The sequence below is a fragment of the Heloderma suspectum genome, chromosome 3, assembly GCF_057233095.1.
Source record: "Heloderma suspectum isolate Gila_16-S chromosome 3, 16-S_ref, whole genome shotgun sequence".
Classification (NCBI taxonomy): domain Eukaryota; kingdom Metazoa; phylum Chordata; class Lepidosauria; order Squamata; family Helodermatidae; genus Heloderma; species Heloderma suspectum.
Genome location: NC_139460.1, coordinates 214,197,238 through 214,219,382, shown reverse-complemented (window position 1 = coordinate 214,219,382; position 22,145 = coordinate 214,197,238). Strand labels below are relative to the sequence as shown.

The window sequence follows — 22,145 nt, the reverse complement described above, 5'->3', positions numbered from 1 at the left end:
TGACTTCCTTGTAGATTTTTGTTGGATTTTATTGTATTGTTATTTTTAAAATGATTGTACGATGCCTAGGAAATTTATTTGATAGGTGCCTCATAAATACACAGAAACAAAAAACACTTTCCAAACCATCTCATGATATTTGTTTTTCATTCCTTTTTTTCACATAACCAAGTAACATCAGTATTGGGTCAAATAGATGTATATAACTGATCGTTAAGTCATTTGTATACTTCATTTTCCTCCCCAAAATAGCAGCTTGGGGGGTAGAACATCATATATGCCAAAAATCAGCATTCTCTTGTGTGCAACTCCAACACTGTCTCAGTCCATCCCTTATATATTTTATTCAAATATGCTGAGGTTGAGTACCATTGGTATCATATTTTATAATGTTTTTCTGTAATATTTAGACATGGTGACCATTGCTAGGTCTTTTGTAAAGATAATTTGCCACAGTTCTCCCTAGTATGTTTTCCCATTTAGTTTTAAGCATGTTACCCAGTCTTTCATCCATTTACAACATAATACCATAAATGTTTGTAATGGTTCCTTTTTTCATTAAAATTGCATATTGCTTCCTCAAATTTTGTTAGATCTTTTCATAAACTTCCTCTTTCAATATTTGTCTTCACAAAGCTGAATATTTGAAACCAGTAAGGTTCATTTCTCCCTAATTTAGATCCATTCTCCTCTGTACTTAAACCATTTTTCATGGAAGAGGTGTGCTCGTACCCTTAATGCAGGACAAGCTTTAGGATTAGGAGGGACAAAAGAAGCTTCAGATTTAGTAGGCGTAAAGCCTGTTAACCAGAATGGAGGGGAGAGAGGATAAGGAGTAGCAGGTGAGTTAACCCACATTATAACAAAACCCTGTGCATATCTACTCAGAAGTAAGACCTACTGAGTTCAATAGGTTGCTCCTTGGTAGCTGTATTTAGGCTACGCGCACATGCCTAGGAGAAATCTCCAGCAGTTAAACACGCATAGTGTTGCACTATATATTGGCTAAGTCTGTGGGACCAAGGAGTGTCTGTAGCCATCAGGTGGTTACTGGTGGCCAGGGAGGTCTTGAATGCTATTCATACTGGATGAGCTACCGTCAGTAGTAGGGGAAGCAGGCAATGCTGGCAAGTATACATAACAAGCTGGAGTTCAGTGGTCTTCTGTTGATGATCAGGTGTTCAGTATAGCATTGTGCACCTGATAGGAATTCAGTTTAGGAGGGGTCTGCTGGGACATGGCCCTCTGACCTCTCCAAGTCTGCCTTATGTTCGGGGCTGTGTGTTCCTCAATTCCATACAAGAACTGAAAAGTGTAGAATGTGGTCTTTGGGTGCAGAATTCTATTGTCTGGGAGTCTCGGCTAAGGATATATGGATTGTGTAAAATTGGTTCCATCTGTGTTTCATGGATTGTCAGGTGCCTCTCATCCCGTCATCCGTCCACTGTTGGAATTGGATTTCTTTTTTGTTTCCAAATATGTGCAAATTTGCACATGCAAAAATGTGCAAGTTCCCCCAAAATGAGCATTTTTACGCTTTAGCTTGTGGTGGAAATGTGAATTTTTGGCCAGGTTTTTTGTGTTGTGTATTTTTCTATGATGAAATTTGTGCAAAATTCAGGAAAGTTAGAAAACCACTCCTAAAGCCCGTGAAATCCGTCCAACAGGGGAAAAGCCAGTCTGCAGTGGAATCCGTGAGTCAGATTCGTGAGAATTCGAACTCATTTGGTTCTATTGCAGAGTTCTCCAACACCCCTAATCTCAACTTTATTTTAAGTTTCTAGTTCTCAAGATTGCAAAGAGATGCTAGAAAGTATGTGGGTGATGCTAGGGTGAAAGCAGCTTAGACATTGTTTTATTGTTTTATTATTTTATAATATTAAAAAACATAAAAACAGCAACTAAAACCCCCAAAAAGCATACGCCCCACCCAAAAAGAACAAGAAGCCATATAAATTAATCACTTATCATTAACTGCCTGGGTAAAAATAAATAACTGTTTTCACCTGATGACTAAATGCATACTGGGAGTGCCTATCCCGATATGAACCTACCTGTGCACTATGATCCACATTTGAGGCCCTCCACCAAGAGCCTCCTCAAGGGGAGGTTTGGAGGATGGCAGCAAGGCAGACGGCCTTCTCAGTGGTCGCCCCTGACTGTGGAACGCTCTCCCCAGTGAGTTCTGCCTGGCACCAACGTTGTCATCTTTTGGTTCCAGGTTAAGACTTTCCTGTGTTCCCAGGCATTTGGCAGCATATGATGGGGCATTTTAATTTTTTTATCAGGTCCTGGTAGGTTTACTGTCAATTGTTCTTTTTAAATGGTTTTCAATTTTTGAATGTTAAAATTTTTATGTTATGTTTTATCATGCTGTGAACTCCCCAGAGAACTTTGTTGGACAGTATAGAAATGTAAGCAATGAAATGAATGCTAATAAATAAAGCAGGCCGTAATCGTGGCTGCCACTGCCAAATTTGCTGCTATGGCAACAGTGGCAAAAGCAACCAGCAGTTTACCACAGTGGTAGCCTAAAAAGGTCAAATGTAGCTTTAAAGCTTGGTTGTGGTTCACTGCTGAATTTTGGTGGCAAACCGCTAATAGTTTTTATTATTCGCATAGGAGCAGCCAGGATGTGGCCCCTGGGGGATTGCAATTGGCCCCCAAAATTGCCCACCCTCATTTTAAGGCTTTAGAGATCAAAAACCAGCCATTTAAGTTGTGCCTGGAAACAAACTGGCAGCTAGTGAAGGTCTTTTCAACGCTGGCGAGATGTGATCAGTCGTCATACCCATATCCTACTTAACAGACACTGTATTCTGAACCAGTTGAGATTTCTAAATGGTTCTCATAGCAAGCTGGTATAGTATAGTGCATTGCGGTAATCGAACCAATTACAATTCTAACCAGTTCTCTTCTTTTAGCGCACATTGCCCTGCTTGCTGTGACCATAATTCTTTCCTTGAAAGCAGTAAAATAGATGAACGAATAGGGATGTTGAGTTCCAAATCTGGCGAAGAGAACTGGGAATCTGGGCAGCTGATAGGAAGGTGGTGCCTTTACTGCGGTTGCAATTTCCAGCTTGCATCTGGAGTTGGCCGCTGTCAGGATCTTTGGTGCTGGGGAGCGAGAGGTGAGCAGCAGAGAAGGAAAGAGTTCACTGGCCCCGCACAGACTCAACAGAAGCGGGACTTGGCTGTCTGAAGATGAGCTCGCAACTGCAAGCTATTCTTGGCTCCAACCTGCTTGCTGCTGCTAATTTCATGCCCTGTGATCCAGGTAACGCTCTAGTGCCTTGCTCTGTCACCCAGGGCTTGAACTGCTTTTTTAGCCCAGCAGGAGCCCAGCTGCTTCTGCTGCTGAGCTGAAGCTGAATAAAAAGCTACTTTGCAAAAGCATCTTGGCAGCGCAGCACAGATGTTTTGCTGAAGCCAGTGGTTTTTTGTTTTGTTTTGTTTTATTTTTACCATTTGGAGAAGACAGATATATGTATATTTAAGCATCCAGCGTTGCCACCTGGATACAGAGATCATTGCATTGTGCTGGAGAAGCTGTAGCAAGGAACATAGGAACCTGCCTTGTACTGACTCAGGCTGCTGGTCCGTCTAGCCCAGTATTGTCGACTGGCAGCGGCTCTCCAGGCTTTCAGGCATGATGAGTTGTTACCTGGATCGAACCTGGCACCTTCTGCATGCAAAGCAGGCATTATTGTTGATTGTAAGCTGCCTTGAGCGCCATTTGTGGTAGAAAAGCAGGGTACAAATCAAATAAATACATACATACACTACCCCTGAGCCTTAACCCTTCCCCTAATATTGGGTCATTCCTTCCCCATCACCATCTCCGTATGTACCTCATTTTTAATTGATTTTGAATGCTGGTCTTTGAATGCTTATTGGGCTGAGGCAGGAGGACATGGGCTTTGCCTTTGGGAAATGTCATTGAGATGGATATGCCCAGCTTCTTTGGAATATTCCAGAGCAACTTTTGTACTCAGAAGCTCACATCTGGATGATGAGTTCATATCAGGCTTCTAAGTGCCTCTGTGCTTTTAGGTGTGGAATAAGGGAAGCTGGAGAGAATTAAGCAACAAGACACAGAAAATGGGCTTGATCTGCTGTGCTGCTGACTCAGTTCCTGTAAATAAGTCCATACAAGTTACTAGCCCATAAAAGTGTTAACTGGCCTGCCTGCACCCACACATGCCCACATTAGTAATTTCTGAGACAACGAAAGACCTGAAAAAGAGAGGAAGAGCAACTCCCCCCCGTCCCCCGCAGTCCATGAAAGCTCCCTTGCCTAGTCAAGCAAGGAATCTTTTGTAAACAGGCCTTCACTGAGCTACAAATTGCCATCGCAGGAACACATGGGTTAAGGCAGGCTGGTTTTTAAGGGATTTCAGCTTAATGTGTAGCTTGTAGCGGTGTCTCATGTTTTTCTTAACTTAATTACAGCTGCAGGGCCCCCCTGATTTTTATTGGGCTCTCCCCTCCCCAGTCACAACCTTCCTCCAAACGCTTTACCTAAGCCCCACAGCCATGCAAAGGGGTACTGGGAGGGGGAGTGCACAGATGGGGAGAGAAAGGATAAACCTCCTCTCTTTGAGTGTTGCAATCCCACTGATAATCCCCCCTCCCCTGCAGCTGTAATTAAGTTAAGGAAAGACACAGCTACGCTGGCCCTGAGATTCTCAGAAGGCTGAATTTTATACAATGCTGTGACTAGGGATGTATGAAAGTCACTTACCGTTTCGCGGATCTGCTTCGTGGGGGGGAGAGGCGCTCCGTCCCTCCCCCCGGAATCCTCGACGCTCCGTCCCTCCCCCCGGAGACCTGCCCTGCCAGCTCCGCTCTGCGGGGATTCCGCAGAGCTGCCAGCTGGCTCCGCCAGCAGCCGGACATCCGGCCGCTGGGTAGCAGGGACACAAATGGCGGCGGCCATAGCCGCCGCCGTTTGCGTCCCTGTATTCAACCATGATAGGCTATGTAAATATTTACATAGCCTATCACATCTGGGTTAAAAAAAAAAACGCGTACACAAATGGCGGCGGCTACGGCGGCCGCCATTTGCGTTCCTTATTTTTCACCGTAATAGTCTATGTAAATATTTACGTAGACTAAGACGGTGAAAAATGGGGAACGCAAATGGCAGCTGCTGTAGCCGCCACCATTTGTGTACGCGTTTTTTTGTTTTTTGTTTTACCCAGACATGATAGGCTGTATATGTCTTTACGTAGCCTATCACGTCTATATAAAAAAGAAAAGACCAGATTGCAAATGGCGGCGGCGGCAGCTGGTCGGAAGACCAGCTGCCGCTGGAGCCGCCGCCATCTGGAGCCTCTGCCCCAGGTAAGTCTCGTCCCAGGGGGGATCCACGGGGGGGGCGGGGCGTTCCGCCACGGATTTCGGGGGGCCGAATGCCAGTGCATTCGGCCTCACTGAGATCCATGGTGGAATTCTCTGCTATCCCTAGCTGTGACTTAATTTTTGTGCTCTTGCAGAATCATGGGCATAAAATGCCCCTTCAGTGCTCCCCTGGAGCAATGGTTGCTCCTCCCAGGTGAATGGCTGAAGTACCCAATTACAAGCCTTCTCTCGATTCTGGTGGAGATTTTTGTCCCATCTGTAGACTGACATTGCAGTCGAGAGATTCTAGAGTTCATATTGGGTATTTTGGCTGCTGATGGAGTTCATGAAGGATAAGGGGGAGGAAAAAACTACACCCCCCTTTCTTCCTCCTCTTGTGTTTTTACCTTGTTTCATCAGAACTGAGAAAAGGTCACTATGCGATGCACATTCTGGAGGGGCTGGTAATGCATTAAGGGTATCTTGAGGTTGATAATAGGAGACATGCTCTTCAGCTAAACAGACTGAGGGCTGTAGTAGGTTTAATCACCTTGCAAAGTCTGCAGTCCTGTGAGTTTTAGAATGCCATGCAACTATGACCTTGGGAAGCTGTGTCTTGGTGTCTGTGATTTGTGACTGGGAGACTCAGAGACAGGTCATGATGTGCCCTTGTTCTTTCTGCAGCTTAGTTTTCAAAACCCCCTTTTTGACGTTTCTTTTTTTTCCTAGAACTTCTTTGAAAGCTACATTTCCGTGGCATCCACTGTGCCTTCTGTGCTGTGCTTGATTGGGACCTTCCTGCTAGTTAACAAGTAAGTGCGACTGCATTAGTCACCGCCACTTTCCCCTCCTCTCTGCAGCCCTGGCCACGCCATTTCTCGCCCCAGGCTGCAGCATTAGCACAGCAGTGGGCCTGAAGTCAAGCTAAAAACTCTTGATGGGCAAATGGGTTAGCCAGAATATCCCTTGCAGCAAAACTTCTCAAGGTGATCATGTCTTTTCTCTCTCTCTCTTAGTTCTAAACTAAGACAACTGGTATCCACAGTGGTTCAGGTGTGATACCTTTTTATTGGACCAATTGTATAGTCAGGGGAGTAACAGACTTTCAAGTCTGCAACTTCATGCAGGCAGTTAGGCCAGAACAGATGTGCCCATAGAAGACAACAGGAGGAGCTGCAGGCCGGGTTACCTGACTGATTGGCTGAATCTCTGTCCAGCAGCAGCCAAGTGGTAACCAGCCAAGTGGTAGCCAGGAAGGACTTTAGATTACTATTAGCATTGAATGGACTACTTGAAAACAATGCAGTTGCTCACTATCTGATTTGTACCTCTGATATGCAAAGTACAGGTGGGAAGGGCCATTTGCAGGGGGAATTTGGGTAGGGGTTGGGTTGCTTAACACTTGTGCACAGCCTCTTTTGCCATGAAGTCCCTCCCTGAGTTGCCCAGATTTTGCGGGGGGGGGGGAGCTGCTTGAGGGGGTTGTTTCAGAGAAAAGGGGGTGGGCAAGGGAAGGATTAAGCAAGCAAGCAAGCACACACACATGTATACACATACATTTTGCATGTTGGAAGAAACCATGGGATTGAGAATCTCATGGCTGCCACCAAAATCTATTTCTGCACTTAAATTCAATAGGTGTCGAGATGTGAAGCTTGGATGCCTCCCACCATTACATTTTGGGAGCATGAGAGTGCCTTGCCAGGTCTAAAATGTCTTCAAAACACACCTTCACAAAAGATCAAGATGTACTTGGATGTGCTTCAAAGAAGGTGTCGATAATCTTGAGCAGATTACAAACTCTTGGGATGTGCTACCTTCTTTGAATGTAGACATCTATGCTAAATCCTTCCCATATTATCTTTTAAGAGCATGGTAGACATGAGTGTAAAGGGTGGGAGTACTTTCTGTGGGTGGGTCTCAGGCAGAAGACCCAACCGTCCTGCATCAAGGAGAAAGCAAAGTAAGGCTAATACGCTCTTGTTAGCAGATGTGCATCACAGAATAAGCTCATACAGCTGACCACTTTCTACTTCTGCTCCTTGTTACACACCCAAACCTGATGTGTGGTAAAAATCCTCCCTACCACAGTGCCAGGATGTTACAGACAACCAAGCTGCCCCAGGGCGAGAGAGCTCATCCCAGGGCAGTTTGGTCATCTGCTTACAAGGGGGAGGGAATTGTTCCTTTGTTTTTGAGGTTTGCATATGAAGTTCTAAGGTTATCATCATCCTATTCAAACTTAAAAGCTATAATTCCCATGTAGCCTAAGCTTGTTTCCAGCTCTTGGCAGCCTCTTCCCTAGAGCCGCTTTCTGTCCACCAGTCTTTCTCTCTTGCATGCAGACTGTGTGTGTGTGTGTGTGTGTGTGTGCGCGTGCGCGCATGCGCGTGCATGTGGCAAATTGAGGCCAGGATTTGGCAGGGCACCAAGGGATATTCCTCTTTTATATCCATCACCCCCTGCCAAGAGAACTGGAGAAACAAGGCACTATTGCTCCCTGCCTCCTGGGTGGAAATCTTTGCAGGAGAACTCCAGCATTGCAACTCCTTGTCTCCCTGCTGGGCAGGAACTGTAGCTTCTGAATTTCTGTGCCTGTGATGTTCCTGAGGATGCTGATGCTTTTCATCTTCTTTATTCTTTCCCTACTTTAGCAAGTGAAACTCTGGAAATCCACCTGACAATCCCAAGATGGGCACAGTGTAGCTGCTGTAGTTTTAAGGCTCAATCTTCAGAATGCTCCTCATTTGCTTAAATGGAGCTCTCTGCATATAAATGCTCCAATGTTCTCCATTAATGCTACTGTCCTTATTTGTAGAATTCCTAAAATAGAAAATGGGTTCTTCCTCCCCCTACCCCCAGTTATGCTATGAAAATGGGGAAAGAAGTGGAAGGCAAAGGGAGGAGACCCAGAGAGATAGCAACGCCTGCTCTTCTTATATATTTTCCAGGTTGGAAATCCATTTCGCAAAACCCATTATGTGCTTAATGCATTACATTTTAAACGTAGCATTCATTTATCTTTGGCACATTGTTGATTCTGCTGAGTGGCACATCCATAATCAATAAGTGTTTTATTATGCTAAGTTTTCTGCATCATAAATACACATGAGGCAGGTTTGCATTTATGGAAACTCCCGAGCAAATCCGTTCCCTGTAGTTCAGTTGCCTCCAGAGGGTAACTTATGACTACTCTGTGCTCCACCCTTGTTAAGGGCATCTATGGCAGCTAAAATACGATGTTTCTGAAACAGATTTTCGTGCCTGTGTGGGTGAAGGTGACATTTTGGGGGAAGGGAATGAGGAAGAAACAGCAGTGCTGGGGTGCTTATAGGTGCAAGAAATGAAACCCTTATTGGCTGTCCTGTTTGCTCAGAAGTAATTCATTTTGTTTGCTTATTGTGTCTCTCTGAAAGTATTCTCTGCAAACAGGTTGCATTTGTCAGGAGTCCCTGAGTCAGGCAGGCAACATTTCTACCTTGCGTAGTTACATGGCATGAAGAATACCTCATCTCGAGTCCCTTAGAGGAGGATGTATATCACAAATGGATGTTTAAGCCAGGGTCTTATCCCTGAAGGAGAAACTGAATATCCTCTTGCTGCTAGATCTTGGTCATTTTCTTCTCTTTCTCCTTCCCTGCCCGCTGCACTGAAGAGGAGCGGATCAAGTCTTCAGTGTCTATAATAAGTAACTTTCCTGCTCAGGCAGCTAATTATCTTGTGGTGTGATAAGCATGTGATTGCTTTTCCCCAGCCAGCAGTATTCCCCAAACAGACTCCATTCCTGTTGTTGCTGCCTGTTGCTGTTGCGATTTCTTTTCGAAATGGGCATTTCCAGCTTGACTGAGTTTAGAGAGAGAGATTGGATCAGTAAGGGCTGATAGAAAAAGTAGAATCTGTACACTTGTTATCTAATATAAAGTGTTAGGGTTGTTGTTGATCCTTCTCAGAACCCCACCCATTTTTGTTTCTTGTTCTTTGTAACTGGTTCTCCCCTCCCCAAAGCATTGGTTCTGCACATCACAGATGCTGGACCCATCTCTCTAGCTACCCAGCTTCCTATACGTTCTTGGAAAACTCCCCAGGGTGGCTCCTTCAGCATCGTTCTTGAAGAAGCACAGGCATACTTAGGCTGCTTATGGGCAATGCCATAGCAAGGCATTGTGGGAACCTTGGCGAGAATGCCATATTCCCCTCCCTTTTTTTTCAATTTAATCAGCTTAAAGCTAAGGTCAGACTTGAAGTCTGCCAAAGTTAGGAACAGGCAACTTTGGTTCAATTTGGCAAAGCAGCCTGGAAATAAGAAAGTGGTAATTTGTTAGAAAGAACACTTAGGGCGCAATAGACAGCGGCTAGATGGCCATAGGATTTTTCATTTTCTGGGAACCGAGCTCAGAGCCAGCACTCCGAGGTCAGTTCTCAGAAAAGTGCCTCCCCTCCCTTGCCGCCTCATAGGTGGCGCAGTTCATCCCCAGCTCCGCACTCAGAAGAGCAGCACGGAGCAGGGGGAAAGGGGGCATTTCTGGGGGTGGGGAGGGGATGGCAGAAGCACTGATACAATGCTTCGTATGCGCTGTCCGGCCTCCCCTCCCCCGCTCCAAGGCACTCCAGCTAGACAGCCTAAATTGGCCATCTAGCTGCAAATGCAGGCAGCTAGAGCGCAGAGGAGAAGATCCTCTCCGTGCTCCGCCCACCCTGCATTGGATAGTCGTGACCTCTGAGTTCAGAGGTGGCCGACTATCCCCGTAGGATTGCCCCCTTAATTTCCTGTACACAGACTGTGTCCAAGTAATATAATAATTAGGTGTTAGATAATTAAAAGAATAAAAGTCAATATTTGCTTGCAGTCTATCTGAGCGGCTAAGCTCCTGTGCTACATTCCTGTTTGAGAGGCTTTGCTGGTCCCCTACAAGACACTGATATGGCTGCTTGTGTCTTTCACATGGCCAAGAGCTTAAGAACTGTAGAGTTAGCTCCATAGATGCTTAAATTGGAGCATCTCTACACCAGCCTAAAATCCCGTATTTAAAATGGGGCTTTCTGCTTCCGTTTTAAATGCAGGATCACAACGGACTCCTTTTCCACGCTCTTCCTTCCCCTCTTTCCCTCCTCCTTTCCCCCGCTTATCTGAGTCTGCCATATGTTTCATTATCCAGCTGCTAGATGGCGCTGTGGTCTAGCTCCGCTTATTGCAAGTTTTCCTCTTTTCACGAGGGAACTCAAGGGGAACTCCTGTGCTATAATTTGATAGCTCATTATCTCCAATCTTTAAAAAAAACTGGAATAAAGGCAATTTAGTGTGGCAGACACCCTGGAGGTTAAGGAGGTCATCTAAAGGACCCTCAAACTTTTGTGAGTGAGCAGTCTCAACAGCAGGATAAAAGCTCCATATGAAGAAGCCCTTGGAGTGCAGGGCAGGGGCGGGAAACTTCCCACCTCCACAGAACATTTCAAAGAGGAGTAAAGTTGTTTTGTCCAGACACTGGAGCTGGAATGTAGGACTTCTTGATGACTCTGAGCTATTTCACACATGGCATTTTTTAGGGCTGAATCTGAAATATACTCTTAAAAAGGTAAAGTGTGTAACCATGTGCATCACATAGGTACACTGGTCAGGGCATTGTGATCTGCCAGGGTGTTGTGATTTGTCTCTAAAAGTACACCCTGATGGGTGTCCATTTCGTGGCAAACCTGGATTTGTGTGATATCTAAAATGGTTCTTTTAAAGCAATGGACCCCTGGCTAGGGTGTAAAGAAGGTAAATTGAGGAAATTTCTGCTGAAAGAGACCACCAAGGCTTAGTGTTAAATGTAGAGCCCATTTGCTATAGTAGGCAGAGCAGGGATGGGTGATGTAGATTAGCACTCAAGTTCAGGTGTACACTTAGCCTCAATTGCCACTCTAATTTTGAACGTAGTAAAGCCATCATAAGGTGAACCCTGCTGCCGCCCCCCACGCACACACATTGTTTTTGATTAGTGAGCCTCTCTTCTGAACATACCTTCCTACTGTAAGATCCCATGTTGGCTCCACATTTTGTCACTTAGACTATAAGAGGTCTCTAGAAGAATTAATTAATTTAGGGTGACTAGTAGTTTGCCCTGAAGAGAGACATGGTGACTTGCGCTAGACTGTGAGTTGTCAGAATGAGGCTCTTCAGTTCCTGCCTCTGCCGCTGGTATTTTCTCTGGATTTGCACAATGTGGCTTCCCTGTGTTTTGCCTTTGTTTTCCCACCTACTCCTTGCTTGGGATGTCTCTGTCTGTGCCAGGGATGGGGAACCTCCAGCGTGTGGGGGTTCCCCATCTGACCTGCCAATTTCTCTCCCAGACTTAGCCCAGTGCTCAGCACTTGAGAAAAGCAGCCTGTCTTTAGCATTGAGCAGAGAACAGCAGTGCTTTCCCTGTGTAGAGAGAGGCACTGAGCCATCCATGTCTCTCTCTGCATGGAGAAAGGCATCTGAAGAGGGCATTTAAGGGGTAGGAGGGAGGGAGGGGCCTGCCCTACCCCTGATGTCATCCAGCCTCAGGGGCCAGAACAGCCCTCCACCCCGATCTAAGCCCTTTTGTGCAGTGCTACTCTCCAACACAGCAACACCCAATCACAATCAAGTTACAAGGACTCAAGAAAAGAACAAGGGACTCTTGTTCACAAATCACATATCAACCATTGCGTTTCTTCTCCAGGGTCTCTGTCAACGTGCGCATTCTATCCTCCTTGGCCATCATGTTGGCTGTCTTAATGGTGATCACAGTGCTTGTGAAAGTGGACACCTCTGCTTGGACTCCCTGGTTTTTCACCGTCACCATAAGTTGTGTAGTTGTCATCAGTGCTGCCGCCACGATCTTCAGCAGCAGCGTCTTCGGTCTGTCCGGATGTTTCCCCATGCGGAATTCTCAGGCACTGATTTCAGGTTAAGTCTCCCTATGGTACCTACACTGGCAATCATAGTAAGAAGTAATGGGGCTTTTCCAACTGATGATTCCTTTTAATTTTGTTTGCAAATAGGATGCATGTGCTGTCTTTGGACTGGAGGTTTTGGTTTCATGGAATCACATGACAATGAATTCACTCTCAATTAGGTTAACGCAAGCCAGCTTTTAAAATAAAGAACCATCCAGTACTCTGAAGAGGAAGTTTGAAAGGAAACTCAGCAGATTAAATGAGCTGACTTTCCAGTCTTTGTAGTTTCCCCCTTTTGTTGGTTCTTATTCCTCTTTTAGAAGTCTCATCTTGTGGCATCTCTGTTGAGGAACCAGAGAGATATTTTTATATATATATATATATATATATATATATATATATATAATCTGCATTCAGCTCCATGTTTGTTTATATCTAAAAAAAATATGAAACTTTGCATTGTCTCATTTTATATTCAGCATTAACATTCATTTCCATAACTGATGAGTTCCAAGTTTCGCAGCTATGAATGATGAGGCCCCTCGAGGTTTAAGAGGCGTTGATAACACTGGAAACGTTTGTTGAGATCAAAGTAAGGCAGGGTGGGGAGACAGATATGAAAATCAAAACAGATTTCAGCCTTTTGTTTCGGCAAAGAATGTTGTTGGGGTTGACCCATTGTGGAGAGTTTCACCACAGCCCCTCTCAAAAGCCTCCCAGCTTTTATAGAATATGGGACCATAAATTTATTTTACTCTGAGTGCCAAATAGCGTCACCAAATGTGTGTAAACCTTTTCACCATGTACATAAAGGGACTTTCTCCCAATAGAGATGGGAGGGTAGAAGCAGTCAGAGCACGACCTGGTTCACATGACACGCTGGGCTCACCAAGGGTTATTTAACCCACAATGAGTTACGGCACATGTGGCCACTATTATGAATATGCAACTCCCAATGGGGTTGCAGTGTGTTGTCTGAACCTGACCATTGGGGGTTATTTCAGGGTTAAACAACCCTTGCATAACCCTCAGTTTATTGTAGGCTTATGCAAGGGTTTAACCCTCGAATAACCCCTAAAGGCTGGGTTTGGATGATATGCATATGCCTGATATGCGCTGTGGCACATTGTGGGTTAAATAACCCACAGGGAGCCTGGTGTGTTGTGCAAACCGGCTCAATGGAGCCAACTGCCTAGGGAGGTGGTGGGCTGTCTGTCACTGGAGATATTCAAGCAAAGACTGGACAGTCATTTAAACTGGATCCCTGCACTGAGCAGGGGGTTGAACTCAATGGCCTAAATGGCCCCTTCCAAGTCTATGATTCTGTGAAGGCTTTGCCCATGCAATCACCAAAATGCTATTTCCCAGAATTGGTGCAAATATTTCTGCCTATACATTTTTGTACCACTCTCAGTGACAGAGCTGAAGTTTAAACCTTCTAGGTACCCTTTAGGCATGGTAAATGAGAGTCTCTTGGTAGTATTGCCCTGGTTGTTATTTTTAAAAAAGATCGTGTGAAGTCATCCATAAACAACTGGGATTCTCAAGATTTCAAGGAGAGTCTGAAGGCTGTGCAAACCCCCTCCAGAGACTATGTGCGGCCAGCAAGACAAATGGGGTCCTTCATTTTGAAGAACAGCTTCCTCCAAGCTGCCTCAAAAGCTACTTTTGAAATTCCCACAACTTTCAAAAGTAACTTGCCATGTGGCAGAGCAGTGCCTTTTGATTCACTTATTCCCACTACACGAGCTGTCCCCAACCTGGTGCCCTCCACATGTTTTCAACTACAACTCCCAGCATTCCTGGCCATTTTCCATGTTGGCTGAGGTTGATGGGAGCTGAAGTCCAAAATACCTGAAGGGTACCAGGTTGGGGAAGGCTTCCCTACAGACATTTCTTGTTAATCTCATAATTCAAAAACCATGTTGCTGTTATCACTCAAATGCAGAAATTCTGCAAGTCACCCATTTTGGCATGTTTGTGGTTTGGTCAATAACCAAAAGCTAACCCTGCCCAAACCTAGGCATGTTGCAGCAAGACCTCACCTGTTGTCAAACTCCTTCGTCCTCCCCCTTCCCTGCCCCTTCGCCATCAACGCACTCCAGGATACCAGGCTTCAGGCTCACTGCTCTATTAGTGAACGACCAGCTTCCTTACAAATGCAAATTCTAGGAAACTCTCAGACTATAATGGAAACACCCACTCCACACAATTATGAATCTCAATGGAAGAGCTGAAGTGGAAGTTAGAGAAGTTGCCAGCAGTTTGAACAAGAACTTCTTGGCCAGGCTAGCTTGGGGGAGATGCCCCTCCCTTACAGTGGCTGCCTCCTACGTAGGCTATCACGTATAGCCAACCTGGTGGGAGTGCCTGAGCTCCGCCTCTGACTTCTCCCACTTCGCCCTGTGACGGACCCTAGTCTTGGGAAGAAGGTCTTGCCATATCTGAGCTCGCCTGGGGGGGAGCCTCCTGCTGTTCTGGCTGTTCCCATTCTGAATCTGAGCTGCTAGGGATCTCCACACGCTCAGATTCATTCTTGACACATGGGCATACACAAGGTGGGGATGGAATAAATATTCACACACAAGGCAACAGGAGAGCGGAAGGAGCAAATGACAAACGGCAAATGGATTGTGTGCAGAACAAACCACAGCCACAGGACGTCTAGCAAGGTAGCACATCAGTAGAAATGCAGCTGGAACACCAGCTTCTCATCTCCGCTTCAGTCCCTTGTTTCCTACCCAGTGTATCTGGCATTGCCTGACCCAGCATAGGCTGGGGCTTATTTCACCGTCCATTGACTTTTGTTCTCCTTCCTCCTCTCCCCCCCGCCCCTTTCCTTGTCATGTAGGTCAGGCCATGGGAGGAACAGTGAGTGCCGTGGCATCGGTGGTGGATCTGGCAGCAGCATCTGAAGTTACAGACAGTGCTCTGGCCTACTTCCTGATGGCAGATGTCTTCATTATTCTGTGTATTGGGATGTACTTGATCCTCCCCAAGCTGGAGTATGCCAGGTAAATCCTGCTGGACCATCAGGTCAACACTCAGCATGTGGTTTAGTTCCAAAGTATCTCACTCAGGATGCTGTGAGCTTTCCTTTTCATGGAGGTCCCCACCTGTTATACATGGGGAAAATGTTATGCAGTGCCTCTTTGCTCAGAGCTCTGCAGCTTCCGTTTCTCTGTTTGCTCTCTCCAGGCTGAGCTTGATTTGAGTAAAACCCTAGACAAAAACTCTGGGATTTACTACAGTGTGTGTTGGTCCCCACCCCCTGAGAAGCTGTCTTGGTGTAGGTGTGATGTCATGAGTCACTGAGATAGGACTGGTAACAGTGGCTTCTAACCCCAAAACTCTGAGGCCAGCAAGCTGTCTGAGCCCTGTAGCAGAGTTCGCTCTAGATCCAGTATTCACACTGTTGCTGTGATGCTTCTTGGAGTCGCTGTGGCTTTGTTTGCAGCTTGACATGGCTCATAGCTTTTTGGCAAGTGACCCAGGCCTGTCCCGGTGTGCTCTAGGTCATATAGAAGATAATGAGCTCGTGACCACCACCCAAGAATTTCCTGGTAATGGTTGCCACAAGCTGTATAGCAAGGAGCAGCCTGTGCAATAGATCCTTATCTGACGTGAACAAAACTGCTCTTGACTGTTTCACCTCCATTCCTCTGCTAACTGGTGAGTCACGGTGCTGGGCCACTGTAGGAGAGCCTATGAGCTGGTAGTGTAGTGGCTAAGAGGTTAAACTGGAAAGTCCCCAGTTTAAATCTTGCCTCCCAGCATATAAGCAAAAGTTGAGTTGGTTGAAGTTCTCCAAATTCCACTTCGAAGTTTGTTCCATCTTGTGTCCATATCAGATTGCAATTTTTGTTTTTCACATGAAAATTTGTACGTATTTTCTTGTGTATTTTCCCACAAGTGTGCATCAATTGTGTGCATAGTTGAAATGTACGCAGTCTTCTCCCAATGGTTAAAGAGTGTGCACATTTTTCAAAAGTATGTATTTTTCAAATGTACACACGCTGCCAAACACGTTTTTTTGGTCTGCGAACCACATTACATGCCCTGAAATGTATGGGCCTCAGCCACAGATTCCATTTGTGTTTGGTCCAAAAAGCGCAAACTGGGTAAATCCTGATCAAAAACAAACTGAAAACGATTTCCCATGCATCCCTACCTCCCAGCTGTGAGCTCACTAGGAATCCCTGGCAAGCTATCATCTCTCACCCCCTCACCCCAAATCTGTAATACAGGGACAATAAGACTGACGTACCTTTACAGTATTACTGTAGGGATTGCTGAAATTATGTGGGAAGTGCTTGGAACACTCTGAAACGCTATATAACTGCTAAGGCTCACTACTCCATCTGGTGCATCTGTTGAGAAGACCTGTGCATGAAAGCTTAGGTCCCACTGAGCAAGGAGCCTTGCACATGCTTGATTTGCAGTCTTGGCTGGTACAACAAAATAAGGCAACTTTTGTTCTCATGCAACAAGAAAGTGGGGCGGGGGGCAGACAAAGACAACATCAGGGCCTGCTCCAGCTGAGCTGTCCATCTGCCACTAACTGTCCTGCAGGAAGGTTCCTGATGACGTATGTGTTTATATTTTTATTATGATTTTTATTACTGTATTTCCATTGATATTACTCTTACTCTGTGTCTTAACCTGGTGCAGCGATGAATCAGGGTAGTGACAAAGTACCACTGCTTCAAATACATATTGTCGCCCAGAGTGGCTGGGTGACCGGCCAGATGGGCGATTAATACATTCAATAAATAAATAAGTAAATAAATAAATAAATTGTCAACATTTGCAAAGAGTGGTTGTTAAAATAAATAATAGTATTGGAAAAAAGCATTTAGGCATTAGAAACGGTGCTGTCAGCACACAGTCCCGCCAGAATTAAGCACTTTGTACCTCTCTCATTGAAATCAGTCGGGTTTAAAATACACTGAACTCTTTCACTGAAATCAGTGAAACACAATAGCGTTTAACTTTGGCTAGACTGTGCCTGTTTTAAAAAGATGTATTAAACATGGGTTTACATATGACAGGTGGTTGTTGTTTTTCCATAGAGAATTAGTGTAGGGAAATTGTACTGTGCATAGTATCCTTAAAGAGACATCCCTGAAACTGACAAGACCAAATAAGCAATCAGAAGAGCTGTTTAGGGTGCAGTTCTATGCATGTTTAGACAGAAATAGGTCCTGCAACTCCCAGCATTCTCTAGTCAGCTTGGCTGGCTGGGGGATGCTGGGAACTGTAGTATTCACTTCTGTCTAAACATGCTTAAGATTGTGTCCTTAGTCTTTTATTAAGGTAAACATAGAAACCTTTTGTGTGTGAATGTAAGCATTTTGTTATACAATATGAAGCTTAGCTAAAAGTGACTGGTTATTTAAATAGTCCAAACCTAAAATCAGTTTTGTGCACAGAATGCCTGAAGATTAGGCTTGGAAAGGCATTTAACAGTCTACTTTTAAAGCAACGCATGGGCTTATGAGTTTGGTTTCTTGTTTTGGTCCTGGTATATCATATCAGATTATTCATTTGTTTAACTATGGATGTTAAATATGGTGTGCTCTCTGTATTTTATAGTTTTACCAGTCAAACTGATACCAGCATTTAAGAGTAATAAGCAAATTTCAGTTTTTAAGAAATCAGAATAATTTCACTCATCCAATGTAAACCTGTAGAGCAGAAAAGGACAAGGGTCCAATTCAGGCAATTACTGAGTTGGTGTTCTAGCTGTCATGGGGGAGGAGGGAAGCATGCACCCTTTCCCATGCACATAATGCTAATATGTGCTGTGCCGTAGGATTGCCACATAAGGGCTGCAGGCACGATGTCCTGGTTTGTGACATTTGTCCCTCTACAAAAATGGGGTGGCGGGGGAGAGACAGAGAGACTGCACACATTGACCCACCATGTGCACGGGCCTCCATAGAGCATCCCTGTGGAGCATTTCTTTAGGTTTGTGGTGGAGGAGTAACGTGCGCACTTCCCCACCCCGTGCATGGCCCTGCCAATGCAGTAAGTGTCTATCTGAGCCCGGTCCTGGATACCAGTTTCCTGTTCTCTAAAAGAGGTGATTAAACTGTGGTTTTACTCCAGCAGAGCACACAGTATTGCTACCATGACCAGCTCATGCAGCTGGATTCCATATCCATAACCAAAAGAGTGATATAACCCTTGTATAAATCACAAGTTTCTCCACTTCTCTGAAAATACAATTCTCTTTTGAATTTGGCTTTATAATATTGCATTCTCTCTGTTCCATTTCTTCTCTTCTGGGTTCCCCAAGAATGTTCTCTTACTGGTCCCCCACAGTATGGAGAGCCTCTTCCTAACTTGACGATAACCTAAAAGCCTTTGGACCCTTTCCCACAAAGCCCGTATTCTTGGCACAGGACAGGTCATCTCCCTTTTTTCTTAATCTTTAGACATGGACAGGTTTATGCATTAGGGCATCCTGGAAAGGGGTTCATGTTTGAAAATGTGCAATTCCTCCCACATGCATTGATCCTCTTTTCGCCTGGAGATGGCATTTTTGCTGGTATATCTTGGATGTTGAATGGGCTCTTTGCACTTTTCCATGGTACATTTATGCAGCAGAGCAAACACAGAAAGAGGCAATGCATGAAGCTGCCTTATACATAGTCAAACCATTAGTCTGACTAGCCCAGTATTCCTTGACCAGGAGTAGCACTCCAGAGTCCCAGGCAGAGGTTTGTTGTACTACCTGAGGTCCATCAAAGAACCTGGAACCTGACATATGCAAAGCAAGTGCTCTGCCACTGAACTATGGGTCTTGGCACTTTTGCTAACTTTGTTGACTTCTGATTAGATAACCTTGTGGTGCCACTTGATGATGACCTCCTTTCCATTTCATTCCTCACTTTTCCATCTTGGTTTTTGCTTGTTTGGACTGATAGTGCCTTTCTTCTGCCCTCTCTTCTTTCAGGTACTATATTAGAAGGCAAAAGTGCAGCACACTACCACCATGTACCTCTTCTAGTGATTTCTCAGAGGAAGAGGATATGGCAGCAAGCAATACCAGCCAATTTCCACCAAACAGAAACCATACAGGCAGAATCCCTCCCGTGTGGTCCATCCTGAAGAAGACCAGTATATTGGGCTTCTGTGTCTTCTACGTCTACTTCATCTCTATCATCATTTTCCCAGCGGTCTCATCCAGCATAGAGTCTGTCAACAAGATTTCAGGGAGCTTGTGGACAGATAAGTACTTCACACCCCTTACCAGTTTCCTCCTGTACAATTTTGCTGACTGGTGTGGACGGCAAATCACCGTCTGGATCCAGATCCCTGGACCAAAGAGCAAGATGCTGCCTGCTATGGTGGCTCTGAGAACTTTTTTCGTACCAGTCTTCATGCTTTGCAACTATCAGCCTCGAACACATATCACAAGGATAGTGTTTGCCCAGGATATCTATCCAGTGGTCTTCACAGTATTCCTGGGATTCAGCAATGGCTACCTGAGTACGTTATCAATTATATATGGCCCCAAAGTCACACCTAAAGAACTGTCAGAGGCAGCAGGGGTATTGATGATGATATTCATGCAGGTGGGGTTGGCTTTGGGATCGGCCTTCTCCGTTCTTGTTGTCCATCTCATATAGAAAAAGAGATGGGAGTATTCCAGTCCATTCCCTGAACTTCATTGACACCAGCAAATTTTCAAAATGGCAGGACAAAAATGTGCCAAAAGCCAAGATATAGGGGCCAAATTCATAAGTTTGTGATGTGTTATTAAGACTCTCTCCTTTTTCTGGCCAGTGAGTTTCCATTTTTGATAGTGTGTCCAGTGGTAATGTGGTGCTACATGTACATATCATTCCTCACAGGCTTTATGACAAAGGGAAAAATATATGTTTTGCTAACCAATGCTGGATTCTAATGTTTTATTACAATTAATCTTTCCATTGTTAAAAATAATAGAAATTATTTGAGAACAGAGGTAGGCAACGTGGTGCTCGCAGGTGCTAATTCACCCCCACCCCCCCGGACACCTTGCTTGATGCCCACCAAGATGTCCTACACACACACACACACACACACACACTTTTTTTATTAACAAATTTTCTTCCCGTCAGTTGGGATTGCTTCAAAGCAAAGAGAGGGCCTCCAGACACTAACATATTCATTTCCCATGAGTGCCTCTGGGCCACACATGGGGCTCAGAGACATTTCTCAGAAATAAAGATGGCGGGTAGCTGCAGGCTGATGCTTTCCTCTTCATCATGCCCGGCCACCAAGAAAAAGAATAGGGGAAAGAAAAGGGGACTCCTATCACTTCTCTCTGGAAAGCTGGGGGAGGTGACTAAAGAGAGCAGGAGAGAGGCTAGGGAGAAGAGTGGGAGGGCTAGGAAGGGCAGTGGTGAGCTAGCTGGGGCATCAGGAAAGCCACCAGGGAGGGAGAGCAACAGGAAACCAGCAGGGCTGGAAGAGGAAAATGAGAGCAACCTGAGGGGTTGGGGGGGGGTTGTGTGTTTCGAAAGGATGGGGGCTGCATGTGTGTGTGTGAGGGGGGGGGGAGTTTTTGTAGAGATCCAGAAAAAGAGTGAGTGTGGGTTTTCATGTACTTGCAGCAAGGAGAAGGGTGAGAGGGGTGTGTGTGTGTGTATGCATGATGAATGTGCGGTATGCATATGTGTGTGCTAGCAGGGAGTGGCGGGCAGGGGAGAGTTTACCTTCTGTGAAATAGATTTCTGTTGGTGCTGAAAACTGTGGACCCAAAGGGGTTGTTTAGTGTGTTGGGGTTCAGACCCCACCTCTGCATTGTACTCAGTCTTTGGGGTTGGATACTTGTCCATCATATCCCTTATGAATATACAGTGGAGGTGAGGAATAGATTTAAGGGATTAGACCTGATAGACAGAGTGCCTGAGGAACTATGGACAGAGGTCTGTAACATTGTTCAACCACTGATGCCGCAGAAGCTGAGGTTGATTGGTTCTATGAAGACCTACAACACCTTCTAGAACTAACACCAAAAAAAGATGTCCTCTTCATCATAGGGGATTGGAATGCTAAAGTAGGAAGTCAAGAAATCACCGGGATAACAGGCAGGCATGGCCTTGGTGTACAAAATGAAGCAGGACAAAAGCTAATAGAGTTTTGCCAAGAGAACACACTGATCATAGCAAACACTCTTTTCCAACAGCACAAGAGACGACTCTACACATGGACATCACCAGATGGTCAGTATCGAAATCAGATTGATTATGTCCTTTGCAGTCAAAGATGGAGAAGCTCTATACAGTCAGTCAAAACAAGACCTGGAGCTGACTGTGGCTCAGATCATGAGCTTCTTGTTGCAAAATTTCAGCTTAAATTGAAGAACGTAGCAAAAACCACTAAACCATTCAGGTATGACCTAAATCATATCCCTTATGAATATACAGTGGAGGTGAGGAATAGATTTCAGGGATTAGACCTGATAGACAGAGTGCCTGAGGAACTATGGATAGAGGTCCATAACATTGTTCAGGAGGCAGCAACAAAATCCATCCCAAAGAAAAAGAAATGCAAGAAAGCCAAGTGGCTGTCTGATGAGGCTTTACAAGTAGCTGAAGAAAGAAGGCAAGCGAAAAGCAAGGAAGAAAGGGGAAGATATATCCAACTGAATGCAGAGTTCCAGAGAATAGCAAGGAGAGACAAGAAGGCCTTCTTAAATGAACAATGCAAAGAAATCGAGGAAAACAACAGAATGGGAAAGACTAGGGATCTCGTCAAGAAAATTGGAGATCTCAAGGGAACGTTTTGTGCAAAGACGGGCATGATTAAGGACAAAGAAGGCAGGGACCTAACAGAAGCAGATGAGATTAAGACGAGGTGGAAAGAATACACAGAAGAACTATACAGGAAAGATCTGAATGT

General features: G+C 45.1%; 1 protein-coding gene across 3 annotated transcripts in view; it reads left to right on the top strand.

Annotated features, from left to right (window-relative positions):
• The window catches only part of SLC29A3 (solute carrier family 29 member 3), a 52,461-nt gene extending 30,682 nt beyond the window's left edge, over positions 1-21,779 (top strand). For 2 of the 3 annotated variants that reach the window (XM_084845532.1, XM_084845533.1), the window contains exons 3-6: positions 6,075-6,157; positions 12,032-12,258; positions 15,100-15,262; positions 19,210-20,519. In XM_084845532.1, coding sequence (XP_084701658.1) covers positions 6,075-6,157; positions 12,032-12,258; positions 15,100-15,262; positions 19,210-19,885 — 1,149 coding nt within the window. In that variant the 3' untranslated portion in view covers positions 19,886-20,519. Of the gene's footprint in view, positions 1-6,074; positions 6,158-12,031; positions 12,259-15,099; positions 15,263-19,209; positions 20,520-21,429 lie in introns of those variants that run through there. The other variant, XM_084845534.1, reaches the window with a different exon arrangement.
• Positions 21,780-22,145: the final 366 nt, after the last annotated feature.